This window comes from Rhinatrema bivittatum, chromosome 7, assembly GCF_901001135.1.
Source record: "Rhinatrema bivittatum chromosome 7, aRhiBiv1.1, whole genome shotgun sequence".
In the NCBI taxonomy this organism is placed as follows: Eukaryota; Metazoa; Chordata; class Amphibia; order Gymnophiona; family Rhinatrematidae; genus Rhinatrema; species Rhinatrema bivittatum.
In genome coordinates, this window is record NC_042621.1 from 37323737 (window position 1) to 37344398 (window position 20662).

Genomic DNA, 20662 nt, shown 5'->3' on the forward strand with positions numbered 1-20662 from the left:
TGAATCCGGCTTAAATCGGAAAGCAGTAACTTCAGTGGATCCGGCTTAAATTGGAGAAGCAGTGCTCCTGGGAATCCAGCTTAAGGTATGAGCTGTCAGTAACCCATGGACCCGGCACACCTCTCCGCTTTTCTGGCTATTACCGGGCCTGGCTCAATGCATCTCAGAACAGCAAGAAACCTTGGAGAAACTTACTGTAGCATTCCATCAGCTTCACACACAGAAGATACAAAGCACAGCTTCTACCCAAGAAGGTCAGTTACAGGAGGTAACTTTAAAGACTGCTGTTCCACTGGCTGCTCCTATTCGTTTCTCTGGAGAACTCCAGAAGACTCGGGGCTTTTTGAACCAGTGCAGCTTGCATTTCACCTTACAGCCTTCATTGTTTCCCACGGGCTTCTCTAAGACCACCTACATCCTTTCATACTTGGATGGGAGAGACTTGTCGTGGGCATCTACCTTTTGGGAATGCAAGGACCCTATTTTGCAGGACAAAGAAGGATTTATGGACTTGTTTAAATCCATTTTTGATGACCCTGCTCTTATGTCTGTGGCTGGGTTTGCTTTAGTGGACTTGAAGCAAGGCAACAGACCACTGGCTGAATCTGCCAAGAATTCAAGACTCTTGCAACGGAACTTCGCTGGGACCCCAGATGTCTCAAGACTCTCTTCTTCAGAGGCTTGGATACCCACTTGAAAGACGAGCTGGCCGCTCGCCAGACACCTGACTCGCTGGAAGAATTGATAGCCTTAGCTACTCGGATTGATTGTCAGCTCCGAGACAAGGTGAAGGAACTCCGGCCTAAGGTGTTAACTGGGTTGAAACAGGCGAGTACCCCTGCACCTCGGATGGGTCCAGCAATTCCTGCTGTTGATAAAGAAGAACCGATGCAACTTGGTCATGGTCACTTGACCTCTAAGGAGAGAAGATTTCGGAAGAAACGCAGCCTGTGCATGTACTGTGGTCAGTCCGGCCATGATGTCTCTACATGCCCCATTCGTCTGGGAAACGGACGGGCCTAGGTCCTGTGGGAGGACTGTTCTTGGGCCATATTGTGTTATCTCCTCCGCTCTCTCATTCAGTCTCTGTGACCTCTGAACCAGCAACGGTTCAGACCCCTGCCCTGGTGGACTCAGGGGCAGGAGGCAACCTTATTCTCAGACGTCTTGTGGAAGACCTGAGGAGTCCCTTCATCAAATTAGAAGATCCTTTATTGCATCACAACTTGAAGGGGGCTTTGAACATTCCTTTTCATCGCCACTTCTCTTGAGGATCTTAAAGACGTCCACAGCAGTTTTACTCCTGGCTGCTGATATTCATAGCAGTTGCTATGTTTGCCATGGCTAGATGGCGCTCTACATCTTTACCGTCTTCACGGACTATAAATTGGAGATATCTACTACGATTGTTTCACTTGGAAGTCGTGTCTGAAGCACTACAGCACTATTAGTTCCGAGGAAGATATCTCTAGCTACCAACCTGATTGATTTGCTGGTGCTGTCACCATCTCTCTTCCAGCTTCATCTTCGGAAGAGTTATTCAGAAGTGGGTTTTGGACGTACCCCAACTTTGCCACTTCTGTTGAAGTTTCTGTGACGTCCATAGCAGCTACGATTGCTGCTGAAGTCAACACCGCATCCAGTCACCTTACTGAAGAAGTTACCCTTAGAAGTGGGGTTGGACGCACAATTTGAAAAAATGGCAAGTCAGTCTGAGCCCAATAACTGAAGAAGGTTTACTTCTCAAATGAGTCTGCCCTGAAGCAGCGTTTTTTGGCGAAATGTCGGCCACGTTGGTGGCGGTCAACAGACCAATCTGGGCTAAAGGCACGGCAGTGTGGTTAAAGAAAATCCAAAGCAAAGGTGGTTAACCACAAGCAAAAGATAAGTACCTTGCCATTTTTGCAAATTGTCGGGATTGTTGGTAAAACAGTATATCTGATGCAGGACATGTTATGTCATGTTCTGTTTTGATATTGGAACGGAGTGAAATTACCCGTCCGAGGTTTACAAAATAGAAAGGCTGAAATAAAATCAAAAAATTACAAGTTGATGTTCGGCTACTGGTTACAGAACTAGTTAAGAAACGACGCTACAAGAATTCTTGTGAATCATATAAGCACAGTGATCCGTTCACAGTTTTTAAACTTGGAAAGTATAATTAACAATAAAGCAACATTGTTACGAGAACATTGTAACAAGGATATTGTTGCAAGGACAGTATTTCTAAGACACTGTTACCAAGATTTCACTTCCCTAATGTGAACTAATTGAGAAGAGAGAAGTAGTGTGTTAAGAGAAGAAAAAATAAAGTGGCCAAGAAATTGCCATTCCTTCAATGAGAATCAATCGAGAAAAAAGAAGTGGTATGTGAAAAAACAAAATCCTTTTCTTCTTATTTTTCTCAAGTGGTATTCAGCTGTGATAAAATAAGACAACAAATCCATAATGCAAATGGTCGTGGTTAAAAATATCTTAATTGTATAACAAGATCAGGTAGCGCCGTTATAAAGAATAGTTTCAGATATATAATAACATTTGTGATAAGATATCATCTTAAAATATCTAATAATTTTATTATAATTGAAAATAAGAGAGTATAAGACCGGTGACTGCAACAATTGGCTTATAAGAAGTTTCTGAAATTTCAGATTTCTCGCCAATACTGAGGTCTTCTCTCTACTATAAAAAATGTTATTGTTAAAAATTTGTATTTTAGAGAAATTAATAAAGAATATTTCATCCTACTGTTCCTGTGCCATCTGTTTGTCTCCCCAGGTAGTACCTTCGGACTGGCTCTGGTACTGACCTTGGCCTGCTTCTTGTTCTCTCTGTCTGCTGTCCGCCCCAATGCCTGGACTTTATTACCTTTTGCTGCCTGCTCCGGATCTAATGCCTGAACTTCACATTGTCTCTTCGTTGCCTGACTCGGACCTTCTGCCTGGACTTTTCACCATCTTTTGTGAAGGTCGGTTCCTATCTCGCTGGGTGAACACTCCGAGTAGCCGCTCCTCGGGGGCTCTCCCGCATTCATAGGCTATCTTCTCCTCGGATGGCCACTCTGCCTGATTCCACGGAACCAGTCCTTGTGAGTCCTCCTCCTCACCTACACCACCTCCCAGAGACGAGTCCCACTGAGGGGATTCCTCGGCAGTCTTCACCTCTCGCTCCGGCTCAAGGGTCCACATCTTCAACATTTGTGGCTGGCGCGCGTAACACTGTGGGGCATAACACTTTGGGACACACGCGCCCACGACCGCGAACACCAAGATGCACAAGGAAAGAGACGGCAGGCCTGCACATCCGGCGCTGCAGCCCATCATGTTAAGGCCTAGGAAACCGCGCCGCTCTTACCCTCGGGGCTCCAACCCCAGCCACGAGGCCGCTCCCCTCGTTCCTCCTCTCGATCGCACAGCCAATCAGGGAAGGCTCCGGACGGACGCACGTAAGCACCAGCAGAGGGAGGGAGATTTAAATTCCCGACCGCTCCTCCCGGCGTCGCGCGCCGGGCATCACGCACCGAAGGAGCACGACAAAGGGGCCTGCCCCTTTGTGCGCCCCTTCGTGCAGACACTAGTGCAGTAACTCTCTTTAGGGTGCCAAGTAAACCTCTTTGGCCAACTTGTTCTCTTAGTATTTATACTCGGCTACCTCGACCCCCAGGAAGCTACTCTAGGCCACCACAGGCTCTCCTGCACAATGCTCATAGTTACTGCCCACCTTAGAGAACCAGACCTCACCCAACAGCGGCCAGACTGTAAAGTAGAAGAGGTCAGTGGGTTCCACACCACACACCCATACCCTACCCGTTCATACTGTCAACCTGCTGCTACTGGCTCTCACCCTTATTCTAGTATCATTGATCTCCTAAAACATGCAGAGACTCCATCTTTTCCCTCAAGATGCATTCATTCTTCATACCCACTATTCCCTTCACTCCCAAGGTCAAGTCCAACAGACCCCGGACACTAGGCATTCGACAACAAAGACTGATCCCAATCATCATCTCTCCAGTCTCCCAAATGCTTGGTCTCACGCTATTTACCTTAACCCTATTCAACGCTCAGTCCATCACTAAAAAAATTCACCTTCTCAACGACCACCTGACAGATACTAACCCCGACCTCTGCGCCATTACAGAAACATGGTTGAAACCAATGGACACAGTACTACTTAACCAGCTCCCCAACCAACTATATGACATCCACTCAATCCCTAGAATCAAAAAAAGAGGAGGAGGCCTAATGCTAGCCGCTAAAAAGGGGCTAGGCCTCGTTCTGCAATTATCCACAAGAATAAACAACCTGGAATTAGCCCTCTTCAACTCAGACCATCTCCAAATCGCACTAGTCTACTCACCACCAGGAAACTTGGACTCTGATCCATCACCATTGATCGAATTTGCGACCAAACATTTCAAGAGGGAAAAACCATCCATCTTGTTGGAGATCTCAACCTTCATGTGGACACTTCACCGCTATCCTCCAATTGTGAAATCCTTCTTACGGCACTCAGCCATTTGGGACTTAGACAAATTGTCAAAGGTCCTACCCACAAAGCAGGCCACACCTTGGACCTTATTTTCATAAATGAAGGATTAACATCAGTCACTAGCCCAACATGCATCTCAGTCCCATGGTCAGACCATCATACTGTCTCATCGGAGTTGCAAATAAAAGATCACCCTGTGCCGGTCTTCCCTAAAACTACCATACAATTCAGGAAACCTTGCGCCACAGACCAACTTAGCAAAATGCTCTCAAAAGAGCTAGATCGACAAAACTGCTCGGACATTCACTCGGCTATCTATCATTGGTTCAAGTTAACAAATGAGATCGCAGATCAAGCTTGCCCAAACATCTCCAAATCACTTCACCCATCCCAGGACAACAGGAATCCTTGGTACACCCCAGAGCTAAAAGGCCTCAAGCAAGAGCTTCGTAACATAGAGATCAGATGGCGGAAGTCCCCGTCCCCCTCCACTCTATCCAACTACAAAGCCCACTGTAATGCATACAGGAATGCCACTCTCAAAGCCAAAAAAGATTTCTTCTCCAAAAAAATCCATAATTTCTCCGACTCCAAAGCCTTAGTCTCCTATGTTTCAACTCTCACAACCCCCCCCCCCCCCCATCATTCCCGATGAGCAAGCCTTGAATAAAGCCAATGAGCTGGCTATCTTTTTTGAGAATAAGATAGCCAACCTCCTAAAGCCTCTCTCCAACTCTCAACAGACAACCCGCCCCCCCCCCCCCCCCCGCACCTCATCACTTAATCCAAGCGTCAACCTAATATCCTTCAAGACCTCATCTTCTTTGGAAATCGAAACCATCCTCAAGAAGATAAAACCTTCCTCTCATCCGCTGGACGCAATACCCGCTAACCTTCTCCTCTCCATCCCAAACATCATTTCAAAACCGGTAGCAGACATCATTAATTGCTCATTGACACAAGGAAGGGTTCCAGACCAACTAAAACTAGCCATTCTAAAACCCCTTCTAAAAAAACCTAATCTCTCCACGTCTGACCCTGCTAACTTCCGTCCAATAGCAAACCTACCCCTGATCTCCAAAATCATGGAAAGAATTGTAAACAGACAGCTGTCCGAGTACCTAGAGGAGAATAACATCCTCTCCCCTTTCCAGTTTGGATTCAGAAAATCCCAAAACACAGAAGCTTTGCTAACCTCGCTATCGGATACTATTCTTCTCAATCTGGAAAGAAAACAGTCTTACCTCCTCGCACTTCTCGAATTATCGGCCGCTTTCGATACAGTTAATAACTCTATCTTGCTGGAGCGTTTATCAGAGATCGGTATTCAAGGAGTAGCACACAGTTGGTTCAAATCGTTCCTTGAGAATAGATTTTACAAAGTCAGGATCAACAACAAGGAATCACACCCAATCAGAGCAAACCTGGGAGTCCCGAAAGGATCATCCCTATCTCCCACCCTCTTTAACATTTATTTGCTGCCTCTATGCCATTTACTCTCTGACCTTAAACTGAAGTTCTACATATTCGCTGACGATGTACAGATCCTCCTACCAATCTCAGATTCCCTGCAAAAAACTTGGGAACACTGGAACAGTTGCTTACAATCCATCAATACTCTGCTCACCAGCCTTAACCTTATCCTCAACCCAAACAAGACTGAGATACTCATTATTTCGCCAGACGAAAACCTCGTTCTACTCAACTTTCATAGCGCTTCTCAATTCGCTAAATCATTCATCAACAATTCCCCCTCCGTCAAAAACTTAGGGGTCCGGCTCGATAACCACTTCAATCTAAAATCATTCGTTCACAACACCACCAAAGAATGTTTCTTTAAACTACAAGTTCTTAAAAAATTGAAACCTCTCCTGCACTTCAGAGACTTCCGCTTAGTACTTCAGTCGATTATCCTCACCAAGCTAGATTACTGTAATTCTCTACTGCTAGGACTCCCAGCGATATCTATCAAACCCCTTCAAATGGTCCAAAATGCTGCGGCTAGGATACTCACCAACTCAAATAGAAGAGACCATATCATGCCCATCCTTCACTTTCTTCACTGGCTTCCAGTCAAATCTAGGATCACTTTTAAAGCCTTAATGATGATCCACAAGGACATTCATAACATCGCCCATCTTAAATTAATTTCTCAACTCCGTCCGCACACCTCAAACAGACCAATCAGAAGGGCATACAAAGGATCCTTATATGCCCCGCCCGTCAAATCCAATCTAAGAAAGCGAGCACTTTTGACAGCAGGGCCCACCCTCTGGAACTCTCTGCCACCGGAACTTCATCAAGAACCCTGCCATCAAACCTTTAAGAAACACCTCAAAACATGGCTCTTCAGACAAGCTTTCCCGGAAACTCAAGACTATTCTGACACCAGTTAAAGGTCATAACTGGGATCGAGGAACTCTCCTCCTTCAACAACTTCTCCCAGTTTCTTCTCCTCTCCTCCTGGCTACCAGCCATTTTTCCACCTTTATTTCTACCCTTCCCCCTCTCCACATCATCTCCCATCTTATACTGTTGCTTTCAGGTTGTCGGCGGTAGTCTTCATCTACCCCGATGTAGTTTTGCTACTCTAACATCCTTCTTACACCAAATTGAGGCTCAAGCCCAGGCTTGTCTTCCACTGCGCAGTCAGGCCACTAAACACCTGCCTCCCTATCCTTTATGCCTAGGTTCTAAAGCTAAGGCCTAAGGATCATGCAACTGTGTTCTATTTGTTTTAATTTCCAAGGGGCTAAGGTTCAGAGTCACCTTTCACTTAATTCAAATTGTTTATATGTTTTAATTTCCAAGGGGCTAAGGTTCAGAATCCCCTTTCGCTTAATTCGAATTGTTTATATGTTTCTGCATCTTCTTATTTACCTACAGTTTATTGGACGTTATGTTTTAAGTTATTGGCATCTTCTTCTTATTTATTCACAGTTTTTTGGACTCAATGTTTCAATGTAATGCATTTCCGCGACGTTCTGTTGTATTGTAAACCGATATGATTTGTATATTATACAAGAATGTCGGTATATAAAAATTCAAAATAAATAAATAAATAAATCCTTCTGTATGGGCAAGGTTGACAAATGTTGTAATTGTAGGGTCATTGTTTGGTTTACTTGTTTCAGCAAGCATGCTGGTATCAGGTCAAGGGGGTGAGTAGCTGGTTTTAATTTAGTTATGATTTTGCTTATTTCCAGTTTCGAGACTGTGTCAAAGGATGACCATATATTATTTGTAATTGAGTCTTCTGAAGCGTAAGGAGAGTGGGTAAAGGTGATTTGTTGTTTCAGCCTTTTTTTTTCAGTTAAAGTTGTGGCATAGTCATTGCATGAAATTTTAGTGAATGTATTATTCAAGGTTTGATGTGAAGAGGGGTCTTTTATCAGACTTCACTGTCTAAAACAGAAATTTTGAGGTGAACATTACTCCATGTATCTGTTTTGCACAGTAGTCTTTTTTTTATTTATTTGTAAGGGTTCGGTAATGAGACAGGTATGATTTGTATCTTCTTAGTGATTCGTGTGAAGGGTTTTTTCGCCAACTTTTTACCAATTCAATTTGGATTTTGAGAATTTTTTACATGTTGTTGAAATTAACTATTTTGAAATCTATTTTTCGAGAAGAGAATTTTTACCTCTCTATTTTAGCCCAGTCTTCATAGGGGATGACTGTTAGAATGGCCACTGGTTCAGTTGAGGAAAGAACACCAAGGTGTATCATAAACTTTGGGTTTTGTCTGATTATGATTTTCTGATGTTGCTTTGATTTTTGCCTTACTGGTTTGGATATTTTTTTTTCTCTGCATGTAAAGATTGTTATACTAAAGTACTACTGCAAGTAAAGATTGTTATACTCTTCTGTATACTCGCCAAGTTCCACCTATCCCTCTGTTTATTGTATTTCCCTGTTGTTATAAGTTAAATGTAAACCGATATGATGTCTCGACGAATACCGGTATATAAAAACCTTAAATAAATAAATAAATAAATAAACAAACAAACTTTTAATTTGAATACCATCATTGGAGTCTGTGGTTCTTTTTGCTACTGGGAATCCCCTGGTGACCTAATTTACAGCAGAGAATACCCATAACCAGTGTTATTGAGAGATGCAGGAAGATATCCTCACAACAGCACTAGAGCTCAGGAGGTTATCCTTCCTCCACTGGATGAACCCTGGTTTTTGTGTAGCTCCCCTGTTCCAACTAAACCACCAACTAGGGAACCTGCTACACAAATAACATAAAATTACTCAGTGAAGGACATAAAATAATCATAAGATGCAGCAAACTGAATTAAATATCAGTGCTCCTCAAATATTAAAAGCAAGCTTAAATAAATATGTCTTGAGAAGCTTCTTAAATTCTTTAGTGCAATTCAAAATCCTGATATTACATCCTGATATTTGTCTGCAGTGATATGATATCTGCGACCAACTATCGAGAGGCAGCTTGTTCACATTTTGTCCAGCAGATGCCAGTAAGTGAACTATCAACAAGTGCATCTTTTCCTTTGGAGAAAAATACCTGGAATAGGCAAATCTAACATACATTTTACAGGATTATAGGGCAAAAGAAACCCCACATCTGTAATTACATATACAAGATGTTATCTCCTTCCAATATATTATTACTGGAAAAGTCCATCACACATGGCAGAAGAACCCTCTAAAAAGATAACAGAAGTTTCACTACTGTACCGAACAAAATATGAATCCTGACTTCATAAGATGGACACTGACCTGTATTCAGCAGAAATACAGAGATGGTGAACTTTGGCCAGAATGGCAAGATGTGACTGAATTATCCGATCTGCCTGTTCAACTAGGCACCTCTGAAGAAATAACAGCTTTTCTTCATAAACACCACTGACCTAAGAGAAACAGGTCAGTTGTGTGATTAAGAAAAGACCTACTGCATAGACCAGTTCTGCCTGCCAATAAGACATACCAATCCTGAAAACAGTCTTATCAGACAGAGCAGCTTCCAGGGGAACTCTGCTATAGCCAGCTCACTGGTCAAGATGTCACAAGACCGGAGATCACATGCCTGATCAGGAGAAGTGATATGGCAGGCACCGGAGAGGGGAGCTTAGCAGTCCAAAGAGAATGGGAGACCCCATGGGTTCTTCCATATGCATATCTTGGCTTTTAAAAACAGCATGGGAGAGGGACTCAGGAGGTGGTGAAAGATGCCCGTTAATGCCTAAAGACAACACCTGAGCCATCACTCCCTGCTCCTTTCTACAGCCCAGCAGATAAGCTTCAACATTCTTGAGACTACTGTACAGATGGTGAACTACAGCGTCTTACATAGAAACATAGAACCATAGAAATGACGGCAGAAGAAGACCAAATGGCCCATCAGTCTGCCCAGCAAGCCTTCGCACTCTATTTTTTTTCCCTCTCTCATACTTATCTGTTACTCTTGGCCCTTAGTAACCTTTGGGTTCTGTATCCCTTCCACCCCTGCCATAATGCAGAGAGCAGTGTTGGAACTGCATCTAAGTGGATATCTAGCTTAATTAGTTAGGGATAGTAACTGCCGCAATAAGCAAGCTACACCCATGCTTGTTTACCCAGTCTATGTAATTCAGTCCTTGTTGGTTGTTGTCTGTATATAGATCCACTTTTTTTCATCCCCCCTGCAATTGAAGCAGAGAGCTATGCCGGATATGTTGAAGTATCAGTCTTCCTCCCGTGCCGTTGAAGCAGAGAGCTAACTTGCATTGAAAGTGAAGTATCAGACTTTCTCCCCTGCCATTGAAGCAGAGAGATTTGCTGGATATGCGTGAAGTATCAGACTCTCTCCCTTGCCTTTAAAGCAGAAAGCTATGCTGGATAGGCATTGAAAATGAAGTATCAGGCTTATTTGGTTAGGAGTAGTAACCGCCGTAACCAGCAAGCTACTCCCTGCATTTTTTGTGAATGGAAATCCTTTTTTTTTTCCACATTACCTCTTGCCGTTGAAGCTTAGAGCAATGTTGGAGTCGCATTAACTGTGTGTATGTTTATTGAATAAGGGTATTATCTCCAGGTAATAGCCGTCATTGGTATTATCTCCAATCAGCCACAGAGTGCTCCAGGGTGAGACTGAAAGTATCTTTCAAAGTTATGGGAATATTTAGCTCAGTTTACTAATAGTATCCTAAGCAAGTCAAGGTTATTTGGACATGGGAGCCCGTATTCAACTACAAATGCTAAGCTTTATTTGTTATAAGTATAGGCTGTGTTAAGAATTGTAGTATATGTTTCTGACATAAATGACATAAATGGTTATTAATCTGAGCTGTAAGTCTGAAAATAAGTGTCTGATTCTGAGATAAACAGTGTCTTTCTTGGGCTTCTTTGATCATATATAAGGTAAATAAGTGGTAATCAGCAGTAGCACTGCCCCTCCCCAGAGAGACAGGGAGAGAGAGAAGGGGGAGAGAAGCAGGCTGTAACCCACAGGCCACAGGATACCCTTATTTTGTTTACATTCTGGAGCTTCTAGCGAGAACATCTTATTAGCACATCCGTCCTCAGATATGACATCAGCTGTTCATATAAATTGCTCTGAAGTAGAACGAGAAGCCAGCCACTTTAAGCAGAAAAGAAAGAATTGTTAGAATCTTACAATATCCAGAAGAATGATAGGCATCAGCTTGTCAAAGAAGTAAGGAATTTAAGGCTTAAAGTTAACTCATTTGATGACTAATTAAAAAGTAAACAAATGACTAAACTGAAACAAACAAGCCTGATGGTAGCACAAGTGAAGACAAAGCAGAAGCCTATATAGAGGTATTCAATCTGTTAGTACAGCAGCTCGCAGAGACTCAATCAGACCTAGCGGACCTGAGGTATGGCAGGGTGAAACTCACATGGGTTGCCCCCACCTAGCCAGCCAGGCGTGGGCAGGCATCAAGACCACAACAAACAACAAAGGGAGGTAGAAGGCTTTATTTGGAACAGCTCAGTAAACAGAGCAAAGGGAAGGCAGAGTCTCATAGAAATGCTGGGAGATCAGATGCCAGCAGAGAATTCCCCTCCCCTTCCTCAAAAGGGAGAGTCAGGAGAGAGGCACGCCCCTCCCTAAGGTAGATGATCAGAAGCTGCATTTTTCCCTGTTACAGATAAAGGGGGAGGCTGGAATACCAAAGGGAGCTAGTTAGAAGCCTGGATTGGAACCCACCACCTAGATTGCCATCCTACCAACTGCCACTAGTGGGTGCTGTGGTGAACACAAATTTACTTCAGCAAATTAAGACCGTCAAAGCACAGATTACCTCGTTTGAGCAGGGTTCACCATGAATAGATGAAAGGAGCAGGGGCACCTGGGTGGGAAGTCTACAAGAGCCAGGGTATGGAATTCTTGATCATCCATCTTGATCGAAACCAGAAGTATTAATGGAGGACATGGAGACGTCAGGCCTAGGAGCAGTCCTCCTGCCGAACCTAGGCCTGGGAGTTTTCCGGACGCATGGGGCAGACTGCCAAAGCGTGTCCGGATTTACCACAGTATAGGCAGAGACCAGATAGCTGGCATCGGCGTTGTTTTTCAGGCGTGAGCTTACCCCGACCCATTTGCATGGGCTCCTCTAGTCTTGGTCTGAGGAGCCGAATCCGGCCTGGGAGAATGGGAGCATCATATGCGGCGAGTACTCGCAGCAGACTTCTTGGAAACTAGTCCTGTGAGCGTTCCTGGAGATGCCGATCAATCCATGCGGCGAGATCAATAAGGGAGTCCAGTGATGCAGGCAATTCGCGGGCCGCCAGCTCATCTTTGATTCGAGAGCTCATTCCCTCAAGGAAGATGGATCGAAGACAGCCAAGGTCTCAGTGTAGCTCCGAGGCCAAGGTTCGGAACTCAATGAAGTAGTCTGCCAGGGACCTGGTGCCCTGCCGGAGGTGAAGGAGCATGGATCCAGACGCAAATTGTCTGCCCGGGTCTTCGAAGACAGAGCGGAACAAGGCAAGAAACCCGGGCAGGTCCCGGAGGACAGGGTCCATAGTCTCCCAGAGGGGTGAGGCCCAGGCCAAGGCCTTACCATCCAGGAGAGAAAGGATGTAGGTGGTTTTATTGAGGACATCTGGGAAATGGGCTGGCTGAAGGTGGAAGTGCATATTACATTGGTTCAGAAAACCCCTGCACAACATGGGGTTCCCAGAGAAATGTGGAGTTGCCAGCAACGGAACGGTCGGCTGTGAAACCAGCATGGAGGCCGGGGTGTTGGACATGGGAGACGACTTGGTTACCGCAACGGCGACGTCCAGACGGGTGCTCAGATTCTCCATTGCTGCCGCTAGAGTTTTCAGGATCTTTTGTTGTTCAATGATCTTTTGTGCCAGACCAGGAATGGCCTGTATTGCTGAGGCCTCTGCCGGGTCCATGGACTTGGCAATCTGTTAGGAATTCTAGACCTTTGCCCTGAGGTGGGGTTAGCGCTACCTGCGGGGTTGAGCTCCGCAGGTCCCCACCATCGGGAGGCGAGGCTGGCCAGGAATAGAAGCAGACAGGAACTTTGCCAGTACCGGCCCTCTTTCCCCGCAGGTTGAGCCCTTGGGTGCTGGGGCCAGCTGGTCATAGGTGCACCTCTGTATGGCTGGTCCCGGTGGGAGCAGGCGGCTGGAAGCAGAGAATGTCAGAGAGGCTAGGTACAGTCCAAGACCGAGGTACTCTTGGAGAAAGAGAGAGAGAAGGCCTCAAGGGGAGTGGTGCTACAGCAGTTCCGAAGGCAGTGAAGCAGGACTTCATGGGGCTGGCCCCGAGGAGAGGAAGTGCAGGAGCAGAGGCTTATATAGTGGTATGCTGAAGCAGGGCTAGAGCGGGGAATCCGCTGTAGCAGGTTTGAGTAGAAAAGAAGCGCAGAGGGACTGCCTGAGGAATGGCAGTGCAGTAACACCCCAAGAAGCGGGAGCGCAGAGACAGAGTCCCAGATGTAGAAGCGCTGAGCCAGGCCCTGAGGAGCGGGAGCACAGTGACAGGATACCAGCGAATAGAGCAGGAATCCGTAGAGCAGGAACAACAGGTCCAGTGTACTGGAACAAGCACCAGCTAGGAACCAGGGAACTCGTTGCCAAGTTGGTTAGTGGTGGAAGGAGGTAGTCCTTAAGTATCATGGGCCAGTGATGTCATCAGCCGGGAACGAGCCTGAAGTTCCCGCCATTGGCCCTTTAAAGGGAGGACAGATGGTGCACACGCCTAAGGAGGTCCAGGGTCGGAACGCTGGTCGGCAGCATCCCAGCCGCCACGTAGAGCACATGGAGCCAGGTGGAACGCGGCGGCAGCAACTGGCTACGGCCTCGAGTGTATCGGGATTAGAGGGCCAAGCATGATTTGAAGTGAGTTGCGGCTGGCGGGCGTAACACCAGGTTTAATGCCGGCACAACTTTAATGTTTAAAAAGAGGTGTATGTGTATGTGTATGTATGTGTGTGTGTGGGTGGGGGAGGGGGGTTAGAAGAATAAGGATTTGGTGGAGGAGAAAGGGGATTCTGTTACTGAATCTTAAGTGAGCACAATGCTACTTAGCCGCATTAAGTAGTGTGTTATCCGTCCATACAAGGCTGGGTAGGTCTAAAGTTATCCAGCTAACCTAGCTGGTTGTACCCAATACTTGTCTAGGTTAGCTGGATATCTTAGCCCCTCCCTGGAATGCCTTCAAAAACGCCCCTTTTTTATCCTGCTAAATTCTAGCTGGATAACTAGCTACTCAGTTAGAATTTAGCCAGATTAGGGATGAATTTAGCTGGCTAGCTATATTAACTGCTAGGTTATCCATCTAAATTGCTTTTGAATATGGACCTCATGAATTTTAAACACAACTTTCAACAAAATGGTTGGCAAAGTTCCCAAACTCCGATATTATCATCATTTCCATTAGAATTCAGGGTTGCAGCCTGCTGAGATCAAGGCTGATCATTACCCACACACTGTCTGTGATGATGTGGTGTTCTAGTCCACATGCTTGCCAGAACGTCATCCCAGGAACCCTTCCAGGCTATAGGATTGACTGTCTAAGTCTACTGCTTCTACTGGGGCCTACTTAATCAATTCTCTGCTATATTTATTATGAACCTCTCCACTTATGGGCTTAGTACCCCATCATACATGCTAACCTTAGACGTTGTAGCAGCACCTCTGCGATATCCTGTGAAGACTTGGACCATGTACCGGTAATGACCAATGGTATCATTGTCTGCGAGTACGGTGATCTTTGCCTGAGGTAAAGAAAAAAGGCACAGATTAGCACACGTTTGAGATCTGTCTGTTATACAAACCTGGTCATTAGTCAGAGAATACATATAGGAGTCACTGCAATTTCTGTTACAGTCTAGTGTAGGGAGAACCCCAAAATGAACTCTCTGTTTGGTTTATAGCTGCACAAGAAGTTGTGTGAGGGAAACCTGGTAATTATCATGCTTAACCTGTTGGGAAATGTTTTGTATATTTTCTAATGCAGTTCTAGTAAATGGCCACTGGATGGCATTTTTAGAGGTGCGAGCATTGCTGTTTTGTGAGTTAATGTGGTATTGGGGGAAAGAGGGCGTGTGCACTTAACTAGGTGGTCTTTTTGGTTGGGTGACAAGTGTTTAGTGGGAGATTTAAAAGTGGGAAGATTTTGGCAGATTTGTCCTTCTGTAACATAGTAACATAGTAATGACGGCAGAAAAGGACCAATTGATCCACCCAGTCTGCCCAGCAAGCTTATGCCAGTATCTTCTGCTCTGTGCAGGTTATCCCCATGCTTATCAGATTTCCAGACTGTAAAAGTCAGGGCCCTTGAATGCTGTTTGAATCCAATTTCCCTTAACCATTGCCGTGAAAGCAGAGAGCCAGATTGTAGTTGCATCAAAAGTATCAGGCTTAGTGTTTAGAGGTAATAAGTGCCGCATCAGCAAGTTACTCCCATGGTTATTTGTTTCCCAAACCGTAAAAGTCGGGGCTCTCATTGGTTGCAGTCTGATTCCAATACTCCTTTTCTCACTGCTGTTGAAGCAGACAGCAATGATGGAGTTGCATTAACAGTATCAAGGCTTATTTGTTAAGGGTAGCAGCTGCCTCATCAGCAAGTTATCCCCAGTTATCCCCATGCACTCTTTTCTTTATTCCCCACATCTAGCCTTTAGGGATCCATAATATTTATCCCATGCCCCTTTGAATTCCTTGGCCGTTTTTGTTTTCACCACCTCTTCCGGAAAGGCATTCCAGGCATTCACCACCCTCTCCATGAAGAAATATTTCCTGACGTTGGTTCTGAGTCCTCCTCCCTGGAGTTTCATTTCATGACCCCTAGTTCAACTGATTTCTTTCCAACGTAAAAGGTTTGACGATTGTTCATCATTATTTTTTATTTTTATTTATTTATTTAATTGTTTTAAAACCTTTTTTAAACCTGTTTTTAAATCTTTCAGATATCTGAAGGTCTGTATCATATCTCCCCTGTACCTCCTTTCTTCCAGAGTGTACATGTTCAGATCCTTCTTAAGGTGGGGTGTATGAAAGGAACTCAGAGATATAGCTGCCTGACGTGGCCAGTCTTGGGGGCTGGTGGGACCAGGGAGTCTTCCAGTGAGAATGGGTCTGTAGGGAATCTTCCCATCAAAGGGAAAGGCCCGAGGCTGTGAAGAGGAGGATTTTCTACCTCCTGAGAAAGATACCAGAGGGAATAGAAGTAGAGGCAGTTCCCTTTCCTTGGGGACCATGCCCGGAGATGAGAAGTCTAGGGTGATTCTGAAGTAGGAGTGCTCCAAAGGGAAGGCTGAGGAATCCCATCTTGCTAGAGAACTTGAGAAGCATGGAAGTCAATTGGTAGGTCATGGACCAAGAATTTGAACACCTGTGTCTATAGACAGTGGCTTAATGTCTAGTGTGTCTTAATGTCTTATGAAATGGTTATGTGGGGATGATGTAAAAAGCATTGAGTGTTGATTCCCATAAATTCTGATGTATTCAGTAATTATGCTTTTACCTGCTTCATATCCATTGTAAATAGTTTGCTGACTGGTTCATCTAGAAATAAAATTGATGGTTTGAAACCTTGTGTCTGCTATATTTGATTTAGCCAGCACTAGCAGGAAGCAAGAAACAGGGACCAGAGTTTATGGAGGGGGAGGCTATGAATCATTCCTGTCCAGCCAGAGGAGAAAAGGCATAATGGTTACCCCAGCTGTCTCTGTACAGGTCCACTTCACTATCTGCATGACCTATTTTAAGGATCCACTAAATGAATTTGGAAGGAATGACCCATCATTTTATGTACCCCAGGCAGGGGTTACACTAGAATAAAGTTGTGTGATTTCTATGTTCATCCATTTGGATAGATAGAAATAAAGATTGGCAAACAATAAAGACGTGAGACCCTTTTATTGGACTAAATACATTTGTGACTAGATTTCAAAACTGTGTTCCCTTCATCAGACCAATGCAGAATGAGCTAAGGACCTGATGAAGGGAGCATAGTGTGTGAAAGCTAATCATTAAAACAGCATCTACAACATGGTTTATTTTGCCACAGGATCTGGGCATAATCTTGGTGAATCCATAGATCAATTAAAACTATGACAGCACCCAGTAGGCAGGAGACTGGGCGATCCTTTTCTGCCAACTTCTTCTATGTCCAGTGGTTCCCAACCTTTTATGTCATGGCACACCCAACATTTGTTTTATGTTGTCATTTTGTTTCGTCCCTCTTCCTCTCTCTCCCCTCGCTCACTCCTCACTGGCATCATCACCTTCCCTCTTCTCTCCCACTTGGTATTGAAGGGGTCTGAAGGCTTCAACTTGACAAAGGCCAACCTGAAACTCCTGCCAAACAGGACTTCATGTACCAGAATTCCCTGCTTCATGACGGGTTTACTTACAGCAGAGCTTTCCAAACTTTTCATGTTGGTGACACACTTTTTAGACAAACATAATTTCAAGACACAGTAATTCAGTCTACTAGCAAACCAGAGGTTAAAGGTTAAACAAACGAAACATATTTTGACAATGTGTGTATGTTTCCTTAAATATATACATAAATAAAATGTTTCACAACACAACCTATCTCATGAAAACCTTTCATTTATATTAAAAATATATAATTTTCCAAGATTAATGTTATTGTTATAATTTAGGAGTAACAATGTCTGTCCCCCACACACTCATCTCTCTCCCCCCCCCCAAGTACGTTTCTGTCCCCCACACACTCATATCTCCCCCCCCAGCACATGTCTGGCCCCCACACTCATGTACCTCTTTTTTGGATTGTTGCCAGTTCAGTGCTTCACTCCCTTCAGGGTTCAAGCCTGCCGTGGTGCATAACACCTTCCATGATCACCAGACACTGTTGCTTGCAATACTCAGCAGCAGCAGCAGCCAATGACAGGGACAGCTGGTCTAAAGTCCTACCCACCAAGCCCAAAAAAACGTGATTGACAGCAAAAATCGCCCAATAATAAGCAAGCCGCGAACTGAAAAAAAAAAAGCGAATTGCTAGTAAAAAAAAACCCAAACTTGCGTCGGATTTGACGGCGCGGCATCACGTGCCATCACCTGCGCGTGACCTGGAGAGGAGTGGCTATGTGGACCGGGTTTTAATGTGCTACGTTCGCGCGACACACCTGCACACTGCAGGCGACACACTAACGTGTCCCGACACACAGTTTGGAAAGCTCTGACTTACAGTCTGCAATACAGCTGTAATTAGGACATTGAGAAACTCTCTGTCAGCACATTGCACATTTTCATTTTTTTGGCTTCGCTGTTCTTATTCTCCGATAAGCTTTCACTGCTGTAACCTAGATTAGAACAATGGATGTATTATGTGACGGGCTGTATTGCTGCAGACTCGCAAATTCCTTTCCAGAACTGCAAGTCCCAGCAGCCTCTCCTGCAGAACATGGGAGAAGTTTCACGAAAGTTCCAGGGTGTCTAGGGAGGGGGTCAGTAGCCCCTTCAGCCGGAATATGCTTGCTCAGCAATGCTTAGAACGCATGTGTAAAAGATAAGAACTGTAAAGTGCATAAGAGTCTGCTCCTGAAGGGGAGGGGCATGCAGTTGTACTAAGCCTTTGTCTTAGCTGCATCTTGCTGGCAATAAAAGTCTATCTTTACGGATCAGTTGTCTGGGCCTCCTTTCTGAGATTAGAGACGGTTACATTTGGCGAGCCAGCCAGGAGGTACCGGGGACGCTATTTTAGCCCCCCAGTTGGTCCAGGGGATTTTGTGGCGGAGTGATCCCCCAGACTTGCCTGGTGAGTGGCCACCGCTGCGTTCAGTGATCAGGTATCTGAGGGGGTCATTCCACGGAGATCCTCTGAGACCTTTGGGCCGGTGATCCGGTAAGAAGGCTTTCGTGACGATCGGAAGAACCCTGCAGGCGAGTATTTTGGGGAAAAAGAAAAAAGAGAATTAAGTGAATTAAGTGAAGAATAGATAAAGATTAACGAGTAGCCGGTCCGTCACCAAGTGGACCGAGGGGGCCCTGATCACGCCCCGCGCAGTGGTTAGTAGGAATCCCGCTCTGAAAGCCACGCGCATGAGAATAAAAGTAACGGAGTGTAGAATAGTGGGAATAGATTTCTTGTTGTGTGAAAGAGAGTGCATTTTCAGCTGAAGGTACCCTTAGGAAAAATTTCTATTGTGGTAGATCGGTTAGACAAATTTCTTTTTATGATCAAATGCATTATTTCTTTTGATCTACTCTGGTGATGCAGACTATTTTTACTTAAGGAAAACTTATTAAAAGTGATTGTGAATTATTTATCTGTATATGTGTACTGAACAGCGGCAGTTAGCCTGCGAGCATGGAGCTTGCAATCTGTTTTTTTGTGTGTCAGGTTTCTGCTGTAGTAAATGCATTACAATGTTATGGACAAAGCGCTGGGAGCTGAAGGGTTAACTAGTTAGGCTGGGCAGAGACTGCTTCTCAGCGGGGCAGTTTAACCCCTAAAACATTTCTCTGGTACGTTTGGGTTTTCAAATTATTAATTAAGGATTGTGATGTATGTAACTGCTATCTGTGAATTGCAAGCACATGTACCAGGGATTTTTTTAATTGTTTTTAATTGTTTTAAACCCTAATGGGAAGAGATTTTTGATTTACAGATGCTGCACAAGATCCTTCATTACTTAATCCAGAGAGTTAAGATATTTTAGTTTATTATTAAAGTAGAGATGTGTTTCCTGCATTCATTGTATTAAAAGGTAAACTTTGAATGTGTCAATTATAAGTAAGATATTGCGCTTTGCATTTCCTTGATTACTCACAAGATGATCTGTAGTTTACAATCAGACCATTGCATATGTCATTTGACAGACATAATATGATGGACATTTTATAGCAGCAAATTCATTATTACAGTACAAAAAATGTAATTATAAAATGCTGGTGTTGTTAATCAGAAGTTTTCAGTTTTCTCATATCTTCTATCCCAGTGTCCTCCCTATGTTTATCCTTCACTCGATACATCCACAGGTTAGTCAATTATTTATTGTTTTTTTTCCATCTATTGCAGGGCACCTGTACAATAAGAATATTCTCTAATGCCATGTTAATTATTGTTCTTACTTGTTTCCTATATATTATCTGTTATTTAAAAGTTACATTGGAACGCATGATAAAGTATGAACTCCCTTTTGCTGACGCAGTTTATTTTGAAGCTGTCTCTGGGAAAATTAGAGAAATGAATAAGAATGGGTTCTTTGTTAAAGTTTTTCTTGTTGCTTCTTTGGCTAGCAGTAGTTAAATATGCAGAGCTACTCCCTGTTTTAAGGAACTGGCAAGATAAGACAGCATCTGACTGTGGGAATTACAGGATGCCGTTTGTAAAAAAAAACAGAGAAAACAAAGACTTAATATTAAAAATTTTGATTTAGTGGCAGGCGCAAGATAATGATTATTGGAAGTTGTGGGCAAGAGGAGGGGCCACTATGCAAGATCAGGAACTAGATCAAATATAATTCTGCCCAAATGACGAAATAGTGGCCCACACACACACATATATATATATATATATATATATATATATATATATATATATATACCAACAAATTTCCCAACAAATTCTTGTCAGGGTATAAAGCACTGTTGTAACATATAATAAAATATTTCAAAGAATATGGCTATTTTTAATACTATAAAAATTTATTTATGATTTCGACCAAATCACCAATAATATGCAAATGTATGTTTTACAAAC

General features: G+C 44.0%; 1 protein-coding gene across 1 annotated transcript in view; it reads right to left on the minus strand.

Moving 5' to 3' along the window:
• Window positions 1–20662, minus strand: part of PKD1L3 (polycystin 1 like 3, transient receptor potential channel interacting) — a 305810-nt gene that overhangs the window by 216872 nt on the left and 68276 nt on the right. Inside the window, exon 7 of the mRNA XM_029610662.1 lies at window positions 14598–14699. Within this exon, the coding sequence (XP_029466522.1) occupies window positions 14598–14699 (102 nt within the window). The remainder of the gene's footprint in view (window positions 1–14597; window positions 14700–20662) is intronic.